This window comes from Panicum virgatum, chromosome 8K (assembly GCF_016808335.1).
Source record: "Panicum virgatum strain AP13 chromosome 8K, P.virgatum_v5, whole genome shotgun sequence".
Classification (NCBI taxonomy): domain Eukaryota; kingdom Viridiplantae; phylum Streptophyta; class Magnoliopsida; order Poales; family Poaceae; genus Panicum; species Panicum virgatum.
The window spans coordinates 35,203,168-35,227,761 of record NC_053143.1 but is presented as its reverse complement, the minus strand read 5'-3'; the positions used below and the strand labels follow the sequence as shown (position 1 = coordinate 35,227,761).

At 43.6% G+C, this 24,594-nt stretch overlaps 2 protein-coding genes across 3 annotated transcripts in view; both read right to left on the bottom strand.

Annotated features, from left to right (window-relative positions):
- Positions 1-241: 241 nt before the first annotated feature.
- On the bottom strand, positions 242-10,226 carry LOC120644498. Of its 2 annotated transcripts, XR_005663776.1 has the most exons (7): positions 9,778-10,226; positions 9,586-9,699; positions 1,826-2,382; positions 1,667-1,742; positions 1,372-1,465; positions 990-1,085; positions 242-764 (listed from the first exon to the last, which is right to left on the bottom strand). XR_005663776.1 is itself a non-coding variant. In XM_039921125.1 (6 exons), the coding sequence occupies exons 2-6, from the start codon at positions 1,944-1,946 to the stop codon at positions 751-753; spliced, it is 393 nt and encodes a 130-aa protein (XP_039777059.1). In that variant the 5' UTR covers positions 1,947-2,195; positions 2,277-3,116; the 3' UTR covers positions 242-750. The 2 variants fall into 2 exon arrangements, 1 of the variants encoding a protein (XP_039777059.1); XM_039921125.1 differs by lacking the exons at positions 9,586-9,699; positions 9,778-10,226 and having other exon boundaries at positions 1,380-1,465; positions 1,826-2,195; positions 2,277-3,116.
- Positions 10,227-14,889: 4,663 nt separating this feature from the next.
- LOC120645664 (proline-rich receptor-like protein kinase PERK2) overlaps positions 14,890-24,594 on the bottom strand; it is a 21,176-nt gene continuing 11,471 nt past the window's right edge. Inside the window, exons 2-4 of the mRNA XM_039922429.1 lie at positions 18,944-19,476; positions 17,887-17,959; positions 14,890-17,722 (exon numbers count right to left, since the gene is read on the bottom strand). Of these exons, the coding sequence (XP_039778363.1) occupies positions 17,671-17,722; positions 17,887-17,959; positions 18,944-19,476 (658 nt within the window). The 3' untranslated portion in view covers positions 14,890-17,670. The remainder of the gene's footprint in view (positions 17,723-17,886; positions 17,960-18,943; positions 19,477-24,594) is intronic.

Sequence of the window (24,594 nt, the reverse complement as noted above, 5' to 3'; positions counted from 1 at the left end):
GCCTAAGAACAAGAATTTGTGGACTCTATTAAGCAGCTATTCTTTGGTGAAAGATTTTAAAACCTCGTACTTTCCATAACCCTCATGTAGAGTTATCAATTGTACATTCATGTGCATTGCGAATAAAGTACTTCCACGGGCTGCTTATGATCAACTTTTCTCTCCCGTTACAACGCAAGGACACATTTGCTAGTAATTATAAAAATAGGTAAATAGTATATATAAGATATTACAAAGCACATGCGGATAATTAACAGATAATTATGCAATATAATATAATGCTAACTGTCTTGGCAGTTCAAACACACTACAATAATATAAGTTAGACTGGCACTGGCAGAAGATTTTTATGAACTTACCATCAACTACCAACAAAAGCAAACTCTTAATTGCAATGTCTTGTAACGCATCGTTTATGCACCTCGATTATTAGCAAAACGTGGGTCACGAAGGATGTAGTGCACAAGAGCTTGGGTTCCCCATCGCGCTTTGCGCTAGGGAGACAGAAACGGAGGTGCTCATTGCGCTCTCACTAGGGTTCCCCATTGATGAGCTGCTCCTCGTCGACACGAACCCCGCCGTCCTCGCTGTCACCGCCGCAGCCTCCCACCAGGTCGGCGGCGCCCGCTCCGGCCACCTCTCCTCCCCCCCTTGATGGCCTCTTCCTCTTCACCCAGCCTCCGTTGCCGCCTCAGCTCCGCCCCGGCCGTGTCGCCTCAACGCCACCTCGGGCTGTGTCGCCTCAACTCTCTAGAGTATGAAGGCTGAAAATGATATAAAGTTTAGTTCTTTAAGTGATGAGCTCTGGTTTCAAACAAAGTGCATGTGACACCTTTTACTTCTCAACACCTAGTGGTGCATACTTTAAGAGGTTTGACAGAATTAAGGAGTAGCAATATCAAGGTGCTGTATTTTTACACATTTATATATAACAACATGAGCATTTATACAACATAGGTACTTAAAGAGTTCAAGGAAGCGTATATTACCAGAAAAACCAGAATATCCTGAAGTATGATGTTTAGGTGTTTGTAGTTGCAGTCTTGTCTTCACCAGCCATATGGGATTTGTAAACAAGGACACCTCTGTAGTGTATAATAACAATAAAAAGAGTTTCATGAATAAATGGCACGCATAAATGATGAAATAAAATATCAGTAAATAAATAACACTACTAATGTCAGCTGTCAGAAAAATCATAAAGGTAATGCACACGACAAAAGGTCCAGTTGCATTTTGAAAATTTAATAGTTAACGTTTGAATCTTATATTGAACAATGAACAAAAAAGGTGATCCAATAATATTGATCCTTTTAGAAAAGATAAGTCAATTTCCATTAAAAAAAAGAAAAGATAAGTCATTGTACGAACCAAAGCACCTGCTTCTGTAGCTGAGATGAGATGTTGGACCGGATGAAGCTGGTCATCCTTCCTCTGTAAGTATCTTTGTTTAGCTCTGTTATAACTGTTTAAAAAGGTGCAATTGATGTCAATTGAAATACTAATGAACATATATTGTAAGAAGCGTCCAGATTCCAAAAAATTAAGCATTCCAATTTGGTAACCAGCAACTTAGATCTTTACCTTAGTTTAATTAGGGAAAAAACACATTAAACACGCCACACCATGCCACAATTTTTCAAAGAAAGGAAATAATATAACTTACAAAAAAAATATAGCCCCCAGAATACAGTTGACCCAAGAACTGCAGGATAAAAGCCTGCACAAAGTCCTCTCAGACCCTGCAAGAAGCCAGTTAAATCATAAAAAACTTATAGTGATAAATCAGAAGCTATGAACAACCTAATTTCTTAGGACCACAGACCAAAAAAAGGGGACCCAAGCTGCAGGCAGCAGTGAGCAGAAATTTCTTCCCCAAAACCTAAAACCAATTTGGATATGCCCACAAAAGTCATCAAGTCCACCATTTGCATCACTCGACCCATGTCACTTACCTCAGGGGAACAAAATATGAGGCAAAACTATTTTAATTCTCCTACTGTTATTGATCGGCAAAATTATATGGAAACAAAGATTGGTACTTTACACTATTTCTCTGAGCTTGTTCTACCTGTCATTACATACTCTAGTGCAGCATAACCATAGGTGCCAACAACTCGAATAGAGACATGAGTTTTATCACCCTATGGACCAGCATTTGCTAAACCGAGATCAGATAGTTTCGCATTGTACTTCTGTAGAGCAAAATCACCACAGTTAACAATGTAGTAGAATTATATAAGCATGATATGAAACAGATTTAATAGATAAAGTACCGCATCAAGAAGAATATTCGATGTCTTAAAATCCGTATAAAAAACTGGTTCGGGAACTTCATGGAGGAAGACTAGGCCTTTTGCAGCATCCAGAGCAATCTTCATTCTGTTGGGCCAAGGTAGGGGAAGAGCCCTTCAAGATTAATATGTCCCCAGCGTTTCATTTTTAAAACAAGAATTTGCTCAAGTAAACAAGTGTATATGCAAGGATGTTTAGTAAAAATGCCTAGTAATATTTACAAGGGTTGGGGGTGTAGGAGAATAGGATTAGTGTATAATGGGATGATTTCATTGAGGCATCGGCTGGTATATATAAGAGTACAAGACTTGGGGGGCAAGCCTCCCCGGGATACATATGGCAGTCTACGATACGTATATCTACAACTATCAAATATACTCTAATACTCCCCCGCAGTCACAGCGGGAGCACCGCAAACGGTGAGACTGGAGAAGAGGCCGAAAGCAGGAGCCAACGGACTAACATCCCCCCGCAGTCATAACGTCTATGTGGTGTGGATGCTGCGACTGAAGAGAAAACCGGCGAGTAACTCATGCGGATGGTAGCCCTTTGTGCCGATGTCGAGGTAGCCGAGCTGGAGGGCGAGGAGCCATGGTCGAAGATGTCGTGCGTAGAGTAGCCGAGGTCAATGTAGAGCTGTTGAGATTGCCGAAGACGAGGAAGCTGCACATGAAGCCGTGGGCGCACGAGGAGGCGCCATGGTGGTGGCGTAATGGAGAAGACGCCGGAGACAAAGATGGCGACGCGTCGAGGCAGTCGTAGAGGGAGCGATGCTAAAGTCGATGCAGTCAGGCCATCGGGTGACACATGCCCGAGTTTGCCAGGCTCGGGAACGCATCAGGGACGATGGGCACACACCGGTGTTGCCAATACCGGACGTGCAAGAGAGGATGCACAACCAGACGCTGTCGCCGAGGGGGACCAGCAGAGAAGGCCTCCATGGCGGTCGCAGGCGCAGAAGAAGGAGACGTAGAAGGTGCCAACGCCTGCTGTTGCTGGAGTAGACGAAGTAGTCGGGGACGAGATTGCGACGCTGGCGACGTGGTTGTGCTAGACGAAGTGAGGAAGGGAACCCAGATTTTCCAGCACAAGGCCGAATGATCCGGATTGTGCGGCAGCGGTGCTCGAAGGAGATGGCGAAGAACCCGTACGCGGGACGCGCAGCAATAAGTCGACGATGAGGTCGTGGACGTAGTCGGCGGCGGTGAGGATGCAACGGCGAAGGAGACCACGGGTGGCGCCGTGGCTGCCCGAAGAGGCGAAGCAGCAGCAGCCCTCCATACTCGGGGAAGAGGCACGCAGTACGAGGACGGACGTCACGGGAGCCGGGTGGATCACACACATCGGCTAATCAGACCGAGTAGCGCGAGGAGATACGACGGTGGGTGAAGTTGGTGAAGGAGCCCCGATCGGTGAAGGCGACGACGAGTCGGCGAAGGTCGATGTGCGAACGAAGCGGCGAGGAGGGCAGTGTGGCGGAACCACCCAAAACTACTGGGCCCGGGTGCACTGATCTTTATTGCTAAGCAACTCTGACCCAAATTGGCACTCACAGGTAGTTCCTCGAGTGAAGCCTCGATAAAAGCCACGCTATTCCAGGATCAGCAGACAACACTCACATGAAGGTGAGCCCAGAGATTACAACACAGAACATTTCATACATCTCAGAGTGATTGCAGCGGAAAGAAAATTTATTACAAACCATGTTCAGAGTAGCGAAGTACTACAGAGTTCCAAACTACACAAATTATTCAAGTGTCGTAGTCTCAGCGGAAGCAATAAAACATCTAACGAAAGGAAGTGACGTGTCGATAAAGCCCATACGAAACACGTCACTCAACGGGAGGGTGGTCAGCACCAGCTGAAGGGCCATCCCACTCAACAGACCAGCCCGGAGGCAAGGTACACGGCCAAGTAAGACTTGCAAACAGATCCCCGAAGTTAGTACCTGAAAAACAGTGCCACAAGCAAGGCTGAGTATACTAATACTCAGCAAGACTGACCCGTCACCGGATATAACATAGTCCGATAACTAGATATGCAAGGCTTTTTGGTTGGTGGGGTTTGTTTTGCCAAAAACACCACTAACTGTTGATCCTTATTTTCAGATTTTATTTAGCCATCTTCCAGTTGGATTAACCATTCTAAGTTTGCATCTAACTCTACACAAATATGGTAGAGCAATCATTTAGTCAACCAGCAGTATTATCATCATCATGTTCCACTTGTTACTCTGTGTGACCGAAAACATTAAGCAATCTCATGCCGTGAGAGGCGGATGATTCTGAATCGGATTTCAACCTGGCCAGGGGAACCTAGACCACACATATGGGAACCAAGTAACCCACACAACATTTCCCCTTTCTTTCCAGTCCGTGGATCCGGGTCACCCTCCCCGACTACAGAGCCCGACGTCTCTGCACCCGTATGTCCGGACAAAAATAAAACCTACTTCTACTAAGATGGTGAAGGGTCGTTCCACTCGCCGGTCCAATCAGGTACTTAAGCTTACCGATTACCATATTTCTCGGCATGGGGCTAGTACTTTCAAACGCTTAACGAAATGAGCCACACACCGCGACCTTAACCATTATTGACTATACCAGCGGGGTATCACAACTACACAACCCCACCTGTTGTCCTTATATTTCAGCAGGAATTAAAGTCAGTCAACTCCTATAATCTCGCGAAAGGCAGGAAACCTCTCGACTTTTACCGTACCTAGTTAGCGGGGCAACTAGTCGAGAAAAAGATCTGGATAACAAACATAGGTACCTAGGGATCATGCACCTAAGGTTTTCGATCAACTCCTAGAAAACGTAAATGCGCAATAAAATTATTACAACATATACAAATAGTTGGATGAATATAAGACGTAAAATAATGGGATTATGCACCGGGACTTGCCTTCTTGGGCACTGTTCAAAAGTAGCCTTGGGCTCTTCCGAACATTGGTTCGGGTCTTGATTCAAGTCAGTATAATTAAGAGAGACACTCTCCGGAGTGGTAGTATTCGCGGGCACCAATTCGTAATCACCGTCGAGTAGATTTACCGTTTCTATATGCATGTAGAAATGATATTGTTACAACATGATATAAACATATTTCTTTCCTTTACTATAATGTTGTAGTCCAGTATAGCATGTGTTTGTTGTGGTGGTCTTAGTTAACTTTATTTTCTGGGCAATTGTTTATAGAGTAGTTCTTAAATTCACTTTACTTCATAAAAGAGCTGTGTGGTTTGGTTTTCATTTTTATCATTAAAACATAGAATGCTTTCACTATTTCATAGCAACCAATTTACTCATGAGCTAGTGATGAAAAACTAAAGTAACACAGATCTAAACTTTAGCATCTATGGTATAAATTTCAGCATATAACCATAAAACAATTTAACTTAACTATTCATGTAAGTAGATTACTCTAGTTGCTTCACCTTTTTGTACAGAACGTTTGACATGGTTTCTAGTGCTTCAAATTTTACAGGAGCATCTACAAAGCATCTACTCAGTATTGTAATTTATCCAGATTTTATTCACTTATACAGCATAGGTGACAAAAAGAACAAATTTAGTGAGCTTTTAATTAAGATTAAATCTACAGAGAAATATACTGGGGATATAGTTCTCAAATTTTTAATAGAGCCTAGTAATCAGCTAAACATATTCCCTAAAAATTATCAAGCATTATATCAACCACATAAATTAGTTATGCATTTAACTTAACATGAGTTAGCATAATTTTTCAAAGTTCAGGATGATCAGTACTGCAGGTGAAATTTTTATCATAGGCAAAATATATGCTAGCTAAGAATATATCCAAATTTTATGATCGGATATGGTCTAGTTTACCCAGATCAAAAAGAACAAACCTAGCCATGATATACTAAGCATGATTTTTAACTAGAGCAAAACTAAGTAACTATAGCCCAAACTTTGCAGGCATGTTTATATGACTAAACAAAAGTTTCAGAAATAAACCTAGATTTTTCTAAGAATAAGAACTATATATCATGGATTAAGTTCATAAAATAAGCAATAAATATAATATATAGCAAACTAGATCTAAAATTTCCCAAACTTGTACAACAGCAAGGATTCAGTCCCATGTTCTTACAGAAAAAGTTTCATAACTAAATCATGTATACTCCTAACAGAATTAATATATGAGTTTCACTAGTAGATCTAGGAATCTTGATCATTTTAGCAAGCAAACAATTTCAAACAGAGCTCATATTTTTACCAGGTTCTTCTAACAGTACTAAATTCAACATATCCAAAAATAAAGCATAGTTACTGAACCAAACTCCTAGAACATTTATGTGCCATTTAAACTAGTCTTTTTGTTAGATTAAAACAAAAGCAAAATATGAACATGTGACTGTAACAAAAGTTGTATTTCTTGTTCTAAGGATTCCAGAACAGTTGATTTTGCATTTTTACGATTTTTATACGAATTTTTATGTATTTTACAAGTTCACTGTTTTGAAGTTTAAGCACATTTTGCAGTTTGACCCCTGGAAGTTTCGTTTCTTTTAACTTGGGGTCCCTGGCGGACTGCTCAGAACAGAGCAGGGAAGGGCGCGGCGTTTCCTGGCGATGGGGTAGGCCGGCGGCGAGGGGAAAGTGGGGGAAAATGGAGAGGGGCTAAAGCCGCACCTAATGGTGGTCTTGGCTCGCCGGGAGGTGGACGGAGGAGGCGGTTCCACGACGGAGCAGGGACGGCGGAGGTGCGGCTCGCCGGCGGCGGTGCTCCGGCGGGTTCCAGCGGCATTCGACCGGGTGTACAGCACCAGTGAGAGGCGAGGAAGGTCGGGGTTCTCTCGGATTGGACAATGGGGAAGCGAGGTGATGGCTCCACGGTGGAGCTTGGGCGGCGGCGCTAATGGCAGGCCGCAGCGAGCGCTCGCGCGAGCTGTAGGAGGGGAAGGTCGAGCTGGGGGCGAGCTTGCTGGGGAAGGGTCGCCCGGGGGAGCTCGGTCAGGGGCACGGCAGCGGCCGGGAGCCAGTTGTCGATGGCGTGTCGAACAGGGGAGGAGCGGGCGCGCGTGGCGAGGTCGGGAGCTGCTAGAGAACGCCGGGTTCATGCAAACCTGGGGCGAGGGGCTGGTTTTGGGCGGAGGCGTGGCCAAGTGGTCGGCCAGCTGGCGGCGCCGGCGTACTGGACGCCGTCGTAGGCGTGGTGCAGGGAGGCGAGAGGTAGGAGAAGCTGTCAGTGGCAGTTTTGTAATTTTCTCGAAATCTAAAAACCAGTTCTGTAAATTCAATTTTTCTCCTTCTTCTTGGCTCCAAATGAAAAAGTGTTGAATACCACTTTTGCTCAGTTTTTCGAGATCTACAACTTTGGTGTTATGCACTTTTTCAGTCGAGCAATGATTTGAGAGTGATTTAATTATTTCAAAAACAGCCATTTAAAGCACTTATCATTCCATGTGAATTTTGGCACTTTTACTCCTAGGCTTCAACTAGGTTTTTGTTTAACATGACATGGTGAATATGTCTATTTATTTTCATATGCATGTTTGCATTATTTTAAAAGTTATTTCAATTTCCTAACAACTAGAAATTGAACTCCTATTTATTTGATTTGTTTAAATTCTGAATTAGCAAAAAGTCTTTTTAAAATAAACTATGTGCCCCAAAAATATGAGTGTGTCTTTATTCTACATTTTTGTGACCAGTTGAGCATGGAAGTTCAAGAATATTAAAGGAACAAGTTTTATATCCACACATACTCATATACAAGGATGCATTATTGTTTTGTATAAATATTTGACATTATGTGCTAAAGGAATGTTTAATCCTTTGTTCGAATTTTTATTTTGTTTAAACTAGTAGTTCTTCACCAATCAAAGAATGGTTCCATTAATCATTTCAACTGATGGTTTTCCAGTTTAAATTTGATTTGCATAGCAAGTTTATCAATCATTATGAAAGGTGTATGTTAGTGACTTATTACCACTTATGTCAAGTCAAGTTTAAAAGTGTACCAAAAATTGTTTTTCAAGCACATTGCACTAAAACACATGCACACATACATTTACACACAAGTTTGCAAGAACTAGACATAGGGTTCTTATTTAAGTTTTCTTAGCTCATTTGTGTGTAAAGTTATGTTAATTGCCTGGCTTTGGTTAAACTGACACCTGAGGTGTCACAGGCATTGCAGATGGGCGTCCCCTAGGGCACCGTCCATGTCACCATGTCGCATGTCGAAGACGAAGAAGAGGCCGGTGAAGCCGACATCGAAGTAGAGTCACGAGGTCGACAGGCGGTGGGCGACTCAATCTCGATCAGTGATCGAGTAAAAATCAGAGAAACTAACCAAAAATAAATCAGCAGCAATGTCTCGCGTAGAACTCTTGGGTGCACGTAGCGCCTCACCCATCTCATCTTTTCTCCTCTCGGCACAACACGCCAGCACAGTCATCTTGCGCGCGAGAGAGAGAACAGAGGAGGCGGGGGGCGCTAGGAGGAGTCGACGCTGGTGCAGTGGAATCCCCGCCTGGGAAGGAGCCGCGGGCGGAGGGAGGGAGACTAGCAGGACGGGGCAGAGAAGTGGGGGCGCAGCCAGCCGCGGCCACCGACGGGGCAGGGCCCGGTGGGCGGAGCCAGTGCGCCGGTGGTGGAGGACCCCGGCGTGGATCCAGATCCATCGGGGCGGATCCCGCCGGCGGCGGAGATGGTCGGGGTAGGAGGCTGGGGCGGAGAGGGTCCGCCAGGAGAGAAGCAGAGGAGCCAGCCCGCCGGCGGCGGATTCCGCCAGGAGAGGTGCAGGAGGGAGGCCATGGCCAGCTCGTGGACAACACCGGGTGAGTTCTTCACGATCTGTTGCTGTTGGACGACCTTCTATGACGGCAGCTGCTGTTGGACGACCTTCTATGACGGCAGCGGATCGATTCGATCGACCGCACAGATGGAGAGGGCGCTGCCCCCGGAGGAGGTCATGGGTGACCTCCCCGGGGGCGCGCTAGGAGGCCGTCGAGGAGGCACGCCGTGGAGGACGACCGGCAACGCAAGGAAGGCAGGGGCGTGGTTGGCGGCAGCGAAAGGTTTAGCCTAGGATCCCAAACCCTAATCTCGTGATATAAGAGTACAAGACTTGGGGGGCAAGTCTCCCCGGGATACATATGGCAGTCTACGATACGTATATCTACAACTACCAAATATACTCTAATAGGGGGATGTAAGAATCAAAAAAAGATACAAAGTAGCTAATGATTTCTTAGTGAGTAGAGGTTCAAAATGCTGTTTTTCCTGATGCAACTACAAATGGCAATGAAGTCTATACCAGATGACAGGCAGTGATCAAAGAGCTGTGGGACCATTTCAAGGCGATTATTGCCTGCCTCATACTTCACTGATGACTCACATCATACACAAGACATTCCACATTTCAGCTCATCTAAAAGGTAAAATCAAATCATATAGATAGTTAGAATTCTGACCAAGTTGGAAGCCAAGAAGACATTAAGATGTTCACCTTATAGAAAACATATCCTCTCGGTTCAGTTGTTTCAATCTCATATTCTCAACTCCGTGCAAAAATGCCCAGTAGAAAGGCCTAAGCACCAGACTTTTTTTTCTGATCTCTCATGCTCTCAACACCATGCCTGTAACTTCTCTCGATGTACAGATGTGTGTTGCAGACTTTACTAAAGAAGCCTTGACGAGATCTTAGGACAGGAGCGGATAATCAGTCTTTTGCATCCATTATTCCACCTGATGTAACCTGGAAAACATGTGGTTGGTCAAGGGAAACAAAACTTCTAGGCAACATATTGCTGTCTCGTATTCACCTTTCAGTCATGGCAGTTTGCAGGTAACGTTCACTATCATAAAGAGTTTGCTATGCAAGTCTAAGCAAGGCAATTCAGCTAGATTTTAGAAAGATGTAAAATGAAGGAAAAATCTTGCAGACACGCTGTTTGCCTTTACCTTTCCTGTGGCAGCATGCGCCGACACGTGGCCACCTGCTAGTTTCTTTGGATCGGTTATGAACATGCCACCACCTGGATCAGCAATCACTGGAACACAAAAGGAGACACGTTATGATTTGAAACTCATTATTATTAAACTCTTGGAATAGATGCAGGGCTAAACAGAACAGCTCACCTTGGTTGGTGATGTACACTGGCAACATTGTTAATAGACATAGTGACACATCTGAAAGATTCAAGAGGAATATGAGTTGATTGCATTCTAATGGTGGCTCCTTGCCTCCAGACAGTACTCTGATGGAAGGAAGTTGTACTCCCAAGCACTGTCATCATGGATGAAGTATTGACATGAAAGTTCAAGGAAACAGGTGCTGGTATTGCAGTCCCATGTTCTCAGGCAGTCCCATCATCAGTTTAAGGTTCTGCACAGCCTGACCAGATGCTCCCTTCACAAGATTATCTATCTGCAGAGTTGAAGCAGAGCATGTAAGGACTACGCATCACTTAGGTAAGTGGTGTTATTTTGCTGAAAGATTCTGCATGATTAGATAAGACACTTACAACAGAGATGATGATGGCCCATCGAGGAATTCTATCCTCGTAGACAGTCATGACACAGTAGTTTGATCCTGCAACATGGCTCGTGCGAGGAGCACTGCTACCATGTAACAGTTTGACAAATTCTTCACCCTGGAAAGATACAATGATGAATGAACTCTGATGCTACACAGTGCAAAATCATACAATAGATTGACGGCTTCAGTGGAAATTATGGTCCTTCCTAAGTTATCATAGTTAAGCCAATATGGGCAGGTAAACAGACCTCATAAGTAGACTTGAGGTGTTCATACAAATCATTGGAAGTCACTCCAGACACCACTTCAACACGCATAGTAGATTGCATCCCACATTTATGTTAAACACCAGCAGCATATAAAGTGACTGAATTTTCAAAATGAGACTGTAGAATATGGAGTAAGCAAATAAAAGGATGTGCATAATTGTGCTTACCATACACATCAGATGTGGATTAAAACTGATGGTAACTTTTGATTCAGCAGCATCTGTAAGTCCTTGCTCAATCTCAGGAACTGTCATTATTTAAATCTCAAAGTTAGTGAGGTAAGATATTACCAGTAATAGGACAGATATAACAAAACACCATGTATTGTAGCCAGTTGAGTATAAGAATTACCGTGTCTGTGGCTTGTTATTCCATAAGCGTGGATACCTTCGGCAATTTCAGTGTAAAGATTTGTTTCCTTAGCCCCACGTCCTAAAAGGATGCATGTATTAGAGACCAGATCATTTATCGTTCAAGAAGAAATGGAAAATGAATGAGCTATCTCAAATAAATAGTAGCTGCACCACTAACCCCAGATTTTGCATCAATTATAATGTTGGTCACCTTGATCAATTTTGCCTGCAAAGCAAAGACTTATGCTAAGGAAAAAGCTAGATATTGAAATACTAATAAATTATCAACAAATTTTGACATACACAGTATCAGAAGTATAAGATTATGCTTGTAAGTATTAATCAATTCGATTCTGTGGTATATCCTGGAGAATTTAGCCTTAATTACAAATATGATCAGAGATAAATGTAGGATGCTAGAAACTTTTATTGAACCTCACCTTTACCAGAGGAATAAGCAGAAGTTGAATGGCTGTGGGATAACAACCTGGATTTGCAACCAATCGTGCATTTCTTATGTCATCTCGGTGAAGTTCGGTCAAACCATACACGGCCTCTTCCTAATCTTCCTAAAAGAACCCAAGAAAAACATAGAAAAATAAATTCAAAGAAATAAAACATAGGACACTAACAGAACCATCAAAATACAATATGGAAGCCAGACCCAATTCATAAAACAATGCGATACAAGAAATCATTCAGAATAATTGATGACAACTCAAGTGCCACAACTAAACGTAAGAACTAAGAAATAGCTAAAGAGCAAAGACAGTGCTAGTTAAGGCTGAAGAGGAAAGTAGCTAAGAACCTGCAGTTCTGGTGCCCTGTGCGAATGGAGCATACCCATTGAGCGCCGGCGAGCGAGTCGTTGGAGAGGTTGAGCGCGACGAGGTGGGTGAGGTTGGAGAGCTAGCAGGGGACCCCCCGCCGAAGTGGTTGTAGGAGAGGTCGAGCACCTGGAGACCCGATGTAACTAGAAACCTACGCCACCTGGAGCACTTGTGATAAAAGCTAAAAACAAGTTAGATTAAACGGATTAACCTAACAAGAAGATAGCAATTATCGATAACTGGTGAATAAATTAGATCTAGATAAAAGCGATGCACCATAAATCTAAGATCTAACATATTCGATAACTTTGAGTAAAACAAGTAGAGGAAGAAGCGATGTGCTGTCAACCTTGAGCCTACTCACGTTACTCAACTCGGAACTTACCAACAAACCAGAGATCGAAGCCGATGCAGCCCTGCTTGCTGAGAAGAACTCGTAAAAGAAAAAAAAACTACTGCAACTAGGGTTTTGGCGAAGCCGCCGACATGAAAAATGCGAGGTAATACAAAGGGTTTTGATTGGATGTGGTTGATCAAGATTTACAAGACCAGCAGGTCTGCTATTTATAGCCTAAATCTAGACTCCTTGCCGATCACGGCTTACATGACTTGATAACAAAGAAAGAAACTTTCCTAATACAAATGACTCGACATGATAACTTGCTGACGAAATCTGCCAGCCCAATCTCGTTCCACCAGCTGTGACGCCTTTCGGCCCATGGGCCCAATATTTTTCTCTTTTTCTTCCTCTTGCGTTGGCAATTTTTCTCTTTTTCTTCCTCTTGCGTTGACTTGCTTTCAACGGCAGCCTGCTGCACGGCACTAACCAGACACGTGCCAAAAAATGGTGCCAACAGTATTATCATCCATTTTGTTTGTTTCTTATGTGCATGCATTGATTCTCGTCCTTTTTGAACTAGAAACAGTACCTACTAGCTAGCTATGTTACTAAGCTTAAGCACGTGTAGATAAACTAATGGAGTATACATTAGTAGATACTAATCATAATTTTTAGCCTATGGACGAAGAGTCTGATTGGTTTGCTACCAATTTTTGACATTTCAAAATCAATTAGCAAGCCAATATGTTGTCTTGCTAAAATTAGGACATGCTAAATTATTGGCAAGAAATTTAGATATTTATTTGGTTTAGTGCCAACGAATACTTTTTTCTCTTGTAAAGTTAGGGAAGTTTCTAGAAACTTGCCAACTTTTTTTTTGTCAAAGTGACAAATTTTTAGACATAAACCAACTGGAAGCGAAATTTTATTAGCATGTCTTGATTTTGGCATGACAAAAATTAGTAGCAAACCAATCAGGCTGGACAATTCTTGATTGAACTGAAACAGTCGTGCACATGAGCCCGCCGTTGTAGTGTTCACAAATTTTAGTTGGGCGCCCACGCTGCCAGCCCGCATGCTGCTGTTTGCACCTGTTGCTAATCTTGAGTTGGAGAGCCGCCGAATTTTTTTTAATTTTTATATTATTCTTTTCCGATTTATCAAAAATATATGCCGATTTTTTTTTGCAAAAATGTCACCCTGCCGCTAGTTCATCCGGCGAAAGGTAGGTACCGCCGGATGAACCGGCGGTAGGTGCATTGTAGAAAACATACCGCCGGATCTAAACAACTTTGTAATTACAAAAAGTCTAGCGTTGTTTAGAAGAAAAATTCCCGGTGCACTCCCGATAAGCAGCACAATTTGTTTAGATCTGATTTTTTAGATCTAAATGTTGTGTCGATTATTTAAACACCAGAATGATTCCAAATAAAAAAAGTTTGAATTACAAAGCTGTAGATCTCGGTGAGGTCTATAATTGGTAACAATTGGTAACACCAATGGATGATACTAATTGTTCCTTCACGGATTAATTCAGAAGGAAAACATATTCTTTCATGTCAGATGCGCATATTTACTGAACTTCCTTACATATTTGAATTTTTTTTGGATATCTTAGCTTTTAGTACCTGTGTTAACACCAACTAGTATTTAAAAAAAGGGTCATTTCAGTACCGGGTACTAACACCAAGACTTTTAGTCCTTGATTCACGATATTGGTTGCAAATCTTGTAATATTTGAAGTTTCACTACTACAAAAATAATTTGTAAGAGCGCCCCTTTTTTCAAGGGCGTCCGAAATTTCAACACACTCCCACAAATACGAGATTGAGCTTTCAAGTCGCCAAGAAAACTACATTTTTAGGTGCAGACCCACCCCTAAAAATAGCGGAGGGACGGGTGATAGTGTTATCTCCTCCTAAACATATATTTTCAGGGGTGTGACACGCCCCTAAAAATATCTATATGAAACTCAGATTTTCAACAAACATAACATTATACTGAAATACTCTTGGATTATTTTTTCAAGAATTATAGTTTATCATAACCTTAGTGTAGAAATTTCATATTTTTATATCTTTTTGCTATATTCTACGATTTAAACAATTTAAATGAGTTTCATCACAAAAAATGAAAAAGAAATTTAAAAGTAATACCTGAAAGAGGTCCAAATTTTCCGTAAAATGACATGGAGTCATACACTAACGTACGGCCTATCCTTTTATGGCAAGTGGGGTATCAGGTTTTTGTCCGCTTTCTTTTTTTGGATGACATGCCCAATAAAAAAATGCAAAATAAATATACAGATCTCAAATTTACTCTCTGATAAGCAAATCTTTGAAAAACAATAAGCAAATTAGAACATATACAAATGCATTTTCATCCATCTAAATTCTAAGCCTTAACAAAATTTGAAAACTGCCAACATACATGTGATTACCTAATTGCTCACACTGACGAAACAAAAGATTAGAGCTACAACAAACTCCTACCAAGCTGCTCATGAATTTAAAATGGGGTTGAGCTGCAACTAAAACTGTTGCTGATTGTCATCTCATGAACTTTTATGCCACCAAACACCAAGCTGAAAAGCATATTACATTGCCGATTCGATGAGAAAACTTGCATGCAGAAAATAATGCATTTTGAACCATGAATGGACTGTCATGTAAACTATAGAAAACAAGTCTTCAAGCCTCCTCTAGAATCTAGAATGGAGCAGGAATTGAATCAGTAGAAATAAAAGATGGCAGGTAATCTGAACATAAAAAATGATAGATTAGAACACAAATGCTAAACTATATTATGGCCTAGTTCTGAAAATACTTCTAATATTGATGTATTTCCCTACTGCAAAGTACTGAAATGCTTCTCGTAGTTGATGTATTTGCCTACTAGAAAGTAATGAAATTCTTCTTGTAAGTCATATAGTTCTCTATATGAAAGTACTGAAAATGCTTCTACTATTTGACAAAAATGTCTATTGCAAAGTATTGAAATGCTTATGATGATATAAAATCAGGAGACAACTATTTCACATTCAGGAACGAAACTGAAGCTCCATTCCTAAAACCCAAATTCGGGAACAAAACTGAAGCTCCATTCGTGAAACCCAAATTAACTGCAGCATGAATACACCACCCACCCACCTCAGATTAAACCCCGGACAAAGGAAGAGCAACTAAATCAAAAAGCCCAAAAATCACCCACCTAAATGAAGATGACATTGGGATGCAGTCAATATGTACTGCCACACAGTCTGCACATGGCATTCCTTCCCTTTCTTAATGGGTTGAAGTGCCCAATATCTACTACCATATAACCTGATCTGGGTCGTCCCTCTCACTGCTGAATAATTTGCTGGATTAGAGAACTAATAGTGCAAAAAAATGGTAAAAGTGCCTAATGAGTTAAATTGTTTTGCTTCAATGTAACTATGGTATTGCCTGATGAAAAAGTGAAGAAACATACCTACTAGATTGCATTTTAGCATAGTTCTAAGCACCTTTTTACTGATGAAAAAGTTCAAAAATGACTATTGCATTGCATTATTTTGCCTGGTTCTAACCACATTGTTGCCTGATGAAAAGCACAAAATTGCTAATATAAAAACACATGTGTATTATTGCTAATTGAGAACCATATTATTGCCCACTAAAGTATTTGTTTGCCTAATTTAGTACCATATTATTGCATAATGAATTACATCATTTTGCCTAATTTCCAACTATGATATGAACATCAAGGATCTATCAGTGAGAGAAAATAATGGAACAACACTAACATAACACACACAAAAGAAAGATCTCATGCTGATGCTATAGAATTACTAAAAAGGATCGAAAGGCAGTGATAAAAGCAAAGAATGATATCAACCAAAAAAATATTTTGGAGGAAAAGGCCTAAAAATAACCAGTTCATAATGTTGCTTGGTAATTTTTAGTAAAGACTTAAAATCAAAAGGCAGTGATGAAAAGCAAAAAATGATGTAAAAGACTTGGTTCTAGACAAAAAGAGTATCACATGAGACTTATGAAAAATGCTTGAACTGAATATTTAAAATGCTATCTAAATAGCATTTGAATGCCTACTAAAATTTGTTAAAATGCGTTTGATAATGCTAGTAGAGAGGTTTGTGGGTTGCAGACATCCGGTATGTAGTTTTGCACTTGCTTAGTCAAGCCACCAAGCTGGTTTACAAAAAATGCCTAACCAATAATAAAACTTTGGCTAACTAATAGCAGTACTTTGCCTAACTAATAATAGTACTTTGCCTAACTAATAACAATACTTTACCTATGTACAATATATTGCCTAACTGAAAAATTGTACTTTGCCTAACTAATAACCCAAACTAAGAAGAAATGGATAATTAGATGCAGAAAATCATTGATGGATCATTTCAATCACTGACAAACTGGATGCTTTATGCAAAAAAATGTAACTGCTTATCTTACAAAACTGAAATGTTCAGTTATAAAATTCCCTAACACTTATATTTGCTAGATTATCAAAATAATACCAATAACACAGTTCAGATTCCCCATGTTCATGTACTATCAGCACATCTTATAAAATGAGCGTAAAAAATATCCCTAACAATGATCACCTCTAAAACCTAATTGAGCAGATTAAACCATGGATTGAATGCCTTTTGCACATTTTAGAAATCATAGCAAACCAATTCAGCCATCCTTCCCCCCTCCTTGTTATCCCCTTTTTGAGATAGTACTTTGCCTAATTAATAACAAATTATTGCCTATCTAAGAGCAGATTAATGCCTGTTTGTAATAAAACAGTTGCTTAGAAGCAACAAGCAGTATTGATACCTATCACCATAAGGTACTTGCGCCTACCGGTAGACTCTGAAGCCTTGTACTCTTTTGACATTGGAGATCCATTGAGAAAAACAATCTTGTAGAGTCCTTGCAGCAGAGAGTTCTGTCTCCAAGTTTGCTATCGTCTTATCTAAGAAGCCAATTCAACACCAATTAGAAACAACTTCCTTGAAGCTTCCCTGAATCACATGAAACAGAAAGAAGATACGTATGATCATCACATATTGTGCATCATGGTATTTGGGATATGTAGCATGTCACCATAATCGCGTTTTCCTTGAACCTGGTAACATAAGTGCATAAAGTGTCATCAGGATCAATCAGTCACATGACACCAGGGTTTCGAATGTTGATAGCAGGTAGCTCATTCGATAGTTAAGAGGCATCAAGTTACATTTTAATGTTGAAATACTTTCAAGAATTAACTGAGGCAAGAGAGTAAATTACTTTTCGTATACTACAGTCTCCAGCCATAAGCTCAGAATCTTTCCCTTTTCTTTCATTTGGTATAGCCATCTCGCTTCAGGCAATGTCCACATCGTGGAGAAAACAGTCACAATCAAGTAGCGCATACATTTGGCGAAAATCAGTATTAAAAAAATAGCTCACAAAAGAATTCACATGCTCAACCAGAGTGAAACCAAGACAATTAGCGACTAATATGATCGAATTGAAGCAAAACGTGCCTGAGTTACAACGATTCAATTGCTCCAAACAATTCAATTGCCTAACCCCCACCCTTGGTGTACGCATCAGCACCGAACAATTCGATTGCAAAATCCAAATGTGCAGGGTCACTGACGCACAGGCTCAGGCTCATTTGGTCAACAAACGAGCCAACACACTAACGCTAGCGAAGTCTGAATTCTGAAGGCTTGAAGCCATGAGCCCGCCCAATCCACGAATTAGCAACGCTCTCATGGAATTTAGGAAAATGAAGTGCTGCTACTCAGGAGTTGAGGTAAACAGTGCTATCCGACCAACCAACCTACTTCCCTCCCCCGAATTGTAGAGGCAAGTTGACCACTAGGCACTAGCATCAATCGAAGCATAGCAAACATTCCAGGCAACTTTGAACCTTATTGCTGGGAAGCAATCACACGAACTCAAACATCAGACATCACAGCCACCACCCTAGGTACCTAGCCCACACGATCTCCCATTGCAGTCGCGCAAAAACACAACAACACACACATCAGATGCATCAAGATCCAGAAATACCACAGATCAGGAACGGACAGGCTTGTATTAGCCTGCAACAAGTTCGTCAAGCACAGGTAGGCATGAGACGAACACCAACTACAATGCGATCTGGTCGCAGATCCCGTGGTATCCGCCCTGGATTTGGCAAAGCAGCAAGAGGAAGAGGCCAGGGCGCATGCAGAACTCGAGCCAGGTCGCTCAGATCTGTCTGCTAGAATGCTCGGATGCTAGATTAGGAACTAGCGCGTGGGGAGATCGCGAGTAAAGTGGCTTGGGAGAGGGGAGGGGGGGAGGAGATTACCGGGGACAGAGCCAAATCGAGGAGGAGGACGATGCGGCGGCGTGGAGGACGGGAGGAGGGGCTGCGCTGCGCCGCCGCATCCCCGCGCAAGCTTGCACCACCGCAGAGGAAGAAGGCGGGGAGAGGGGGAAGCTTCGTCGTCAGTGCAGCAGCTCCGGGCTTCGAGCGCAAGCCAGAGCGCGGGAGGAGGCCTCGGCGACGAGCCAGTGGCTGCAGACGAGGGAGCAGTGCTTGCGGTCGCCGAAGTCGAGCACGCCGAAGACGAGGCGAGGAGGTCCTCATGGAGGTCGGCGGTGCGGTCCTCTCCGCAGATGGCCTCGGCGATGGAGGCGAGGAGCTGCGGTGCCGTCGTCGCGGCGACGGACGGCGGGGGCCTATGGCAGCTCGGGCATGGAGGGGCGCGGGCCCTTGGGTGCGGCGGCAGCAGATCTACCGAGGAAGAGGGCAGGGGAATGGGTAAGGACCGGAGGAGGCGTGGGTGGGTGGGGCAGTGGGGAATGGGGACCGTTCCAATTAAGGCCGTGTTTAGTTGCCTCCCGTAAAGTTTTTAAAAGCGCATCTTTCTACATTTAAAGTATTAAACATAGACTAATCACAAAATTAATTACAGAACTCGTCTGTAAATCGCGAGACGAATCTAATGAGCCTAATTAATCCGTCATTAGAGGTTGTTACTATAGCATTAATGTAGCAATTTAGCGTCTAATTACAGCCTAATTAGGTTCATTAGATTCGTCTCGCGATTTACAGACAAACTGTGCAATGCGTTTTTTATTTCGTCTAGATTTAAGTCTCCATGCAGGTGCCGGAATTTTTTTTTGGAATTTTGAATTTGGAAACTAAACACGGCGTAAATGCTCTGTTGGATGCTGGACGCTGGACGGACACAGCCAGCCGTTCCGATCGACAAGAATACGGCCAACTGTAGAGAAGTCATTATCTTAAATGAGTCTTTGTCATTGTAGAAGATTCAAAATATTGTACATAGAGTTCGATGTACATGCTTCAAAAACTCATTTACTATCCACAATAGTATCTCATACAACTCAAACCATAGTTTGAGATTTTCACAATCTTAACTTTTATATATAATGAAATATGCCTGGCAAATTTTTTCTGTATCTATTGGTCACAACAACCATTGTGTAGAAGTTTCAGTTTTTTATTTATTTTGCTATATTCTAAGATTTAAATGAGTTTTGGAATAAAATAGAAAAATATTTCCTAAGACGTCGGGTGAGGGTGTAACCCACCCCTGAAAAGGTATTTATAGGGGCGTGTAGAGGTGTGACCTTGTTATCGCCATAAATTAACAGGGTCCGAAAGCAAGTTGGGCTTAGAGCAGAAGATTTAAGAAGGCTTGTAAATCGGCTCCTGCGTGAGCATTTAAGCCACATGGGCCGTGTATCTTTAGATTTAGTTCAAGATTAGAGATAGAGTCCGATCGGGACAAGATAGAATTAGATTGTTTCCCAAGTCTCCGGACTCTAAATATGTACCCTATGTTATTCATGAAGAGAAGAACGTCATCACGTCTCGCAAACAACAACTCTCGGCGCATCGCCACCCCTAATTCTAGGGTTTCATCCAAGTAAGCGCCATGCTGCCCTGATCGCTTCTTGCGATCAGGGCAGTGTTGTTCTTGCTTTTACCTTGGTATTACTCGTACTGAAGCATTTTTTATGGCGAGTAATGCTAGTTATCCTGATGTTCGTAGCATGGCTTTTAGTAGATTCATCGAGCTTTGTTGCTTATCATCTACGAATATCATGTTGTTCTTGTGCATTTAAGTTTCAATCTTATGCTAATTCTTGCTGCGTAGAATTGGTTGCACAGAGACAATACCCTGCTTCTTTTCCATCTAATAGATCTAATCTGTTATAGTTTGCTCTTATTTTTAAGAGTTGGCGTAATATCTGCTAGGTTAGGCCCTGCAAATGGATTGGATGATCCGGTGTCGTGTTAGATGCTTTGCCTTAGTCTTAACAGGGAATTGATCCGGGAATCGGCTCTTGCTAGTTCTTAGGCCTCTATTTTTTTTTATGGTTTAGTTATTTATTACGTCCATTAGGCCCAATCACGCGTAGGATGTTCCGATCTAGCAGTGAAGCTTTTACCATCGTGGATTAGATTAATTAGATTTAATTGAAGTAGCTTTACACTTATTTGCTTTATTTATCAATATCTGGATAGATGCAGATCCAATCTGACACTGGGACTCGATCGGCTCTTTAAAGCCGATGCAAGAGTCGTCCCAGGGAGCCGACCATGGCTCGGACTTACGTTTCCATGTGTTTGTGTATGCAGGCAAATCGCTGCTAGCACGTTCGCACCTTCCTGATCGGGTATAGGTCTGGTGGCACGCCCGACATTCTCCGGAATCTCCGGGCGCGTGACGGAATTGCGGGCCGTCGACGAGGGAGCAGTGCCTGCCAGCGCCCCGGCGACCTCCCGGCTCTTCGTCTTACCTGTCGCTGCTCGCCGGTGGGTTTCGACCGACAACACATTCTGGCACACCCGCTGGGACCTTCGTCGACAACAACGCCCGCCGCAGAGATGACAGGAGCACAGGACACAGTACCGGTTCCGCCGATCACCAAACCTGTCACGTATGAAGAGCTGACTCCAGAACACAAGCTAAAATATGATGAGGTCAAAGCTCAGTTTGAAGCCGATCTCATCAGCTCGTTCGAGAGGACCCGCAACCATGACATCAGGTGGAAGGGGTTCTCACCAGAAGGCGCTCTCGACAATGTTGATCTGTCCGTGCCATCAGAGGAGCGCACCAGAGCCCTACGCCAGGAGATGAACTATATGGTGGCTCATACGCATCATCGGCACTCAGAAAGCCTGGTGAACGAACTTGAGCGTGTGGCACATCGCGTTGTCCAGGAGGTGATCAAGAACCAGTACTCCCCGTCGGGCCCAGTCCTGGGGAGCCACAAGGGGGAAGCTGCACTGCAATCTAGGCCGCCAGTGTCCTACTCGCTCGCGGCAGTAGGACAACAGAATTCGCCGATCTATGTCGTTCACAAGATCGGCGGTGATCCTGGAGAAGGCCAGTTCCTGACCGAGCCACCCAAGGAGATCCCGTACGGCTCCACGTGCGCATACATCCCTGACAGCATCAATCCAACATGCTCGGTGCAGTTGGTAAACCCAGGAGCTTCTGGAGCAGACGCGGAGAAACAAGCATGGCTGGCAAAGTACGCTACCGGGCAGAGTGCTGAGCCATCGGCCCCAAGAGTTCTTAGTGTGGAGCAGGTTAGTGCAATACTGAGAGACCAGTTTGGCATCCTGCCCAAAAGGAAAGCGATCGGCTATTCCAAGCCGTATCCAAGTGACTACGACTTGATCCCATTGCCACCAAAGTATCGGCTCCCTGAGTTCACCAAGTTCAATGGGTCAGAAGGAGCCAGCTCCATTGAGCATGTGAGCCGATACTTAACACAGCTTGGGATGATCTCAGTATCGGATCCGCTGAGGGTCCATTTCTTTGGCCAATCTCTTACAGACCCAGCTTTTGGATGGTACGCGTCATTGGCTCCAGACTCGATTCGAACTTGGAGGCAGCTGGAAGATCAGTTCCATACCCAGTATCACTCAGAGGCTACTGAAGCTGGGATTGCCGACCTCGCCCAAGTCAGGCAGAAGTGAGGAGAGACTGTGTCGGAATACATACAGCGCTTCAGAGAGGTCAAGAATCGATGCTACTCATCACACATTACGGAGAAGGATGCAGTCGATCTGGCAGTTCTGGGACTCGCTAAGCCAATCAAGGATATGGCTTTCCAGTTGGAGTCCGCATCTCTGGCGCACCTAGTGCAGAAGCTTACCACATATGAGCTTTACCATCCTGAGCTGTACCAGGACAAGTTCAAGCGCCATGTGAACATGGCCCAAGCGGATGAATCTGATGACTCCGGCGAGGAACAAGAAGTGGCCGTGGCAGAGTGGACTCGGGGGGCAAACCCCATCCCGTGCAAATGGATCAAACAGCAGGGGCTTGTGAAGGGCTTCGACTTCGACGTAGCCAAAGCAGAGCATATATTTGATCAACTGCTCAAAGAAAAACAGCTGAAGCTCCCAGAGAATCACAAGCTGCCAACCGCACAAGAGCTGCAGGGGAGGCTATACTGTAAATGGCATCATTCGTTCACTCATGCCACGGGTGAATGCAAGGAGCTGCGTCGTCAGATTCAATCAGCTATCGAGCAAGGCCGATTAATCCTAGCTCAACATACGATGAAGGTCGACATGAAGCCCTTCCCACAAGCTGACGTGGTAGAGTTGTCAGACTTCAATACTACGAGCCAGAATTTTTCATTCCAGATCAACATGGCGGGGCCTGTATGCCGTCGTGACGAGCAAAGGAGAGAGTCCGTTTCTGGCAAGCGGCCCCAGGATCAAAATAAGCCAGGTGACAGCATATTACTGAAGAGCAAGTGTGTCACATCCGTAATCAGCTTCCAGCTTCTGATCGGCTTCTGGAAAAATATGAGTTTCAGCACAAGCTGCGTCACCGATATCAATCGGAAGAAGAGGTGTACGAGTACCGCACAGGGAGGACGCTGGGAAGGCGCTAGGCTATACGCGACCACTGGCATTGCCCGTTCTTCAGGTACTGCTGGAATTCCGGCATGAGCCGATTGCCCACTATAGATGATTGTCTGGAGTGCAGGCCTCGGACACGCCAGTCAGGCGAGACATCGGTGTTCCGGCGCTTGGGGCCCAAAGTGCGTCACGACGAACATGTTGAGCGGCCGACCAAGGGTGATTTCGAGCCAGAAGAAGAAGACAGGTACCCTCCCCCACGGTGGTGTCCTGACGGGCTTAATCGCTCACAGAAGCGCAGAGTGTAGCGCTTGCGCAATCTAGAAGAGGCAGAAGCAAGATACCTTGACGTGCTGAGGAAGGCATGTCCGGATCTCGCGGAACAGGTCAGGCACCCGCGAAGGGTGGAAAGGCGCCCTCCAAGAAAAGAGTGGCGCCCCAAGCAGGCAAAAGCCAATGAGAAGCCATCGGCTGATGTGAATATGGTGTTCGTGCTCCCATCAGAGTTCCAGGCACCCCAACCGGAGGATTTACCTATTGCACAGTTGGATCTTGGCCCCCAGCCGATCATCTTTGAGAAGCCAAAGGAAAAAAACTACAAACATTTGAAGGGGCTGTATCTCAAGGGCTTCATCAACGGTAAACCCGTTAACAGGATGTTGGTTGACACCGGTGCTGCAGTCAACCTGATGCCATATTCAGTGCTGCGCCGGTTGGGGCGTTCTTCTGCCAACCTCATCAAGACCAACGTGACGCTAAATGACTTCAACGGGCAACAATTAGAGGCAATGGGGGTTCTTAACGTTTTGTTGACAGTGGGCCGCAAGACGATCCCGAATTCATTCTTCATCGTCAACAGCAAGAGTACATATACAGTGTTGCTTGGGAGAGATTGGATTCACACCAACTGTTGTATCCCTTCCACAATGCATCAGTATCTGGTCCAATGGGATGGCGATGAAGTAGAAGTGGTCCCTGCAGACGATTCTAGCGAGGTCTCGCTCGCAGATATGAATGCCTGGGACGCAGAAGGACAAGAGCCGATCTCATGAATTTCACTGGAAGACTGTGATCGGATCGAGGCGACAAAAAACGGA

Bases quoted from the DNA above. Each gene is read 5' to 3' on its own strand.
- LOC120644498 (XM_039921125.1), bottom strand. From the start codon at position 1,946: ATGGGTCGAGTGATGCAAATGGTGGACTTGATGACTTTTGTGGGCATA. The intron at 1,743-1,825 runs GTCTGTGGTCCT...GGCTTCTTGCAG, and splicing joins GCTTGGGTCCCCTTTTTTTG to GGTCTGAGAGGACTTTGTGC. The intron at 1,466-1,666 runs GTAAGTTATATT...CTTTTTAAACAG, and splicing joins CTGGGGGCTATATTTTTTTT to TTATAACAGAGCTAAACAAA.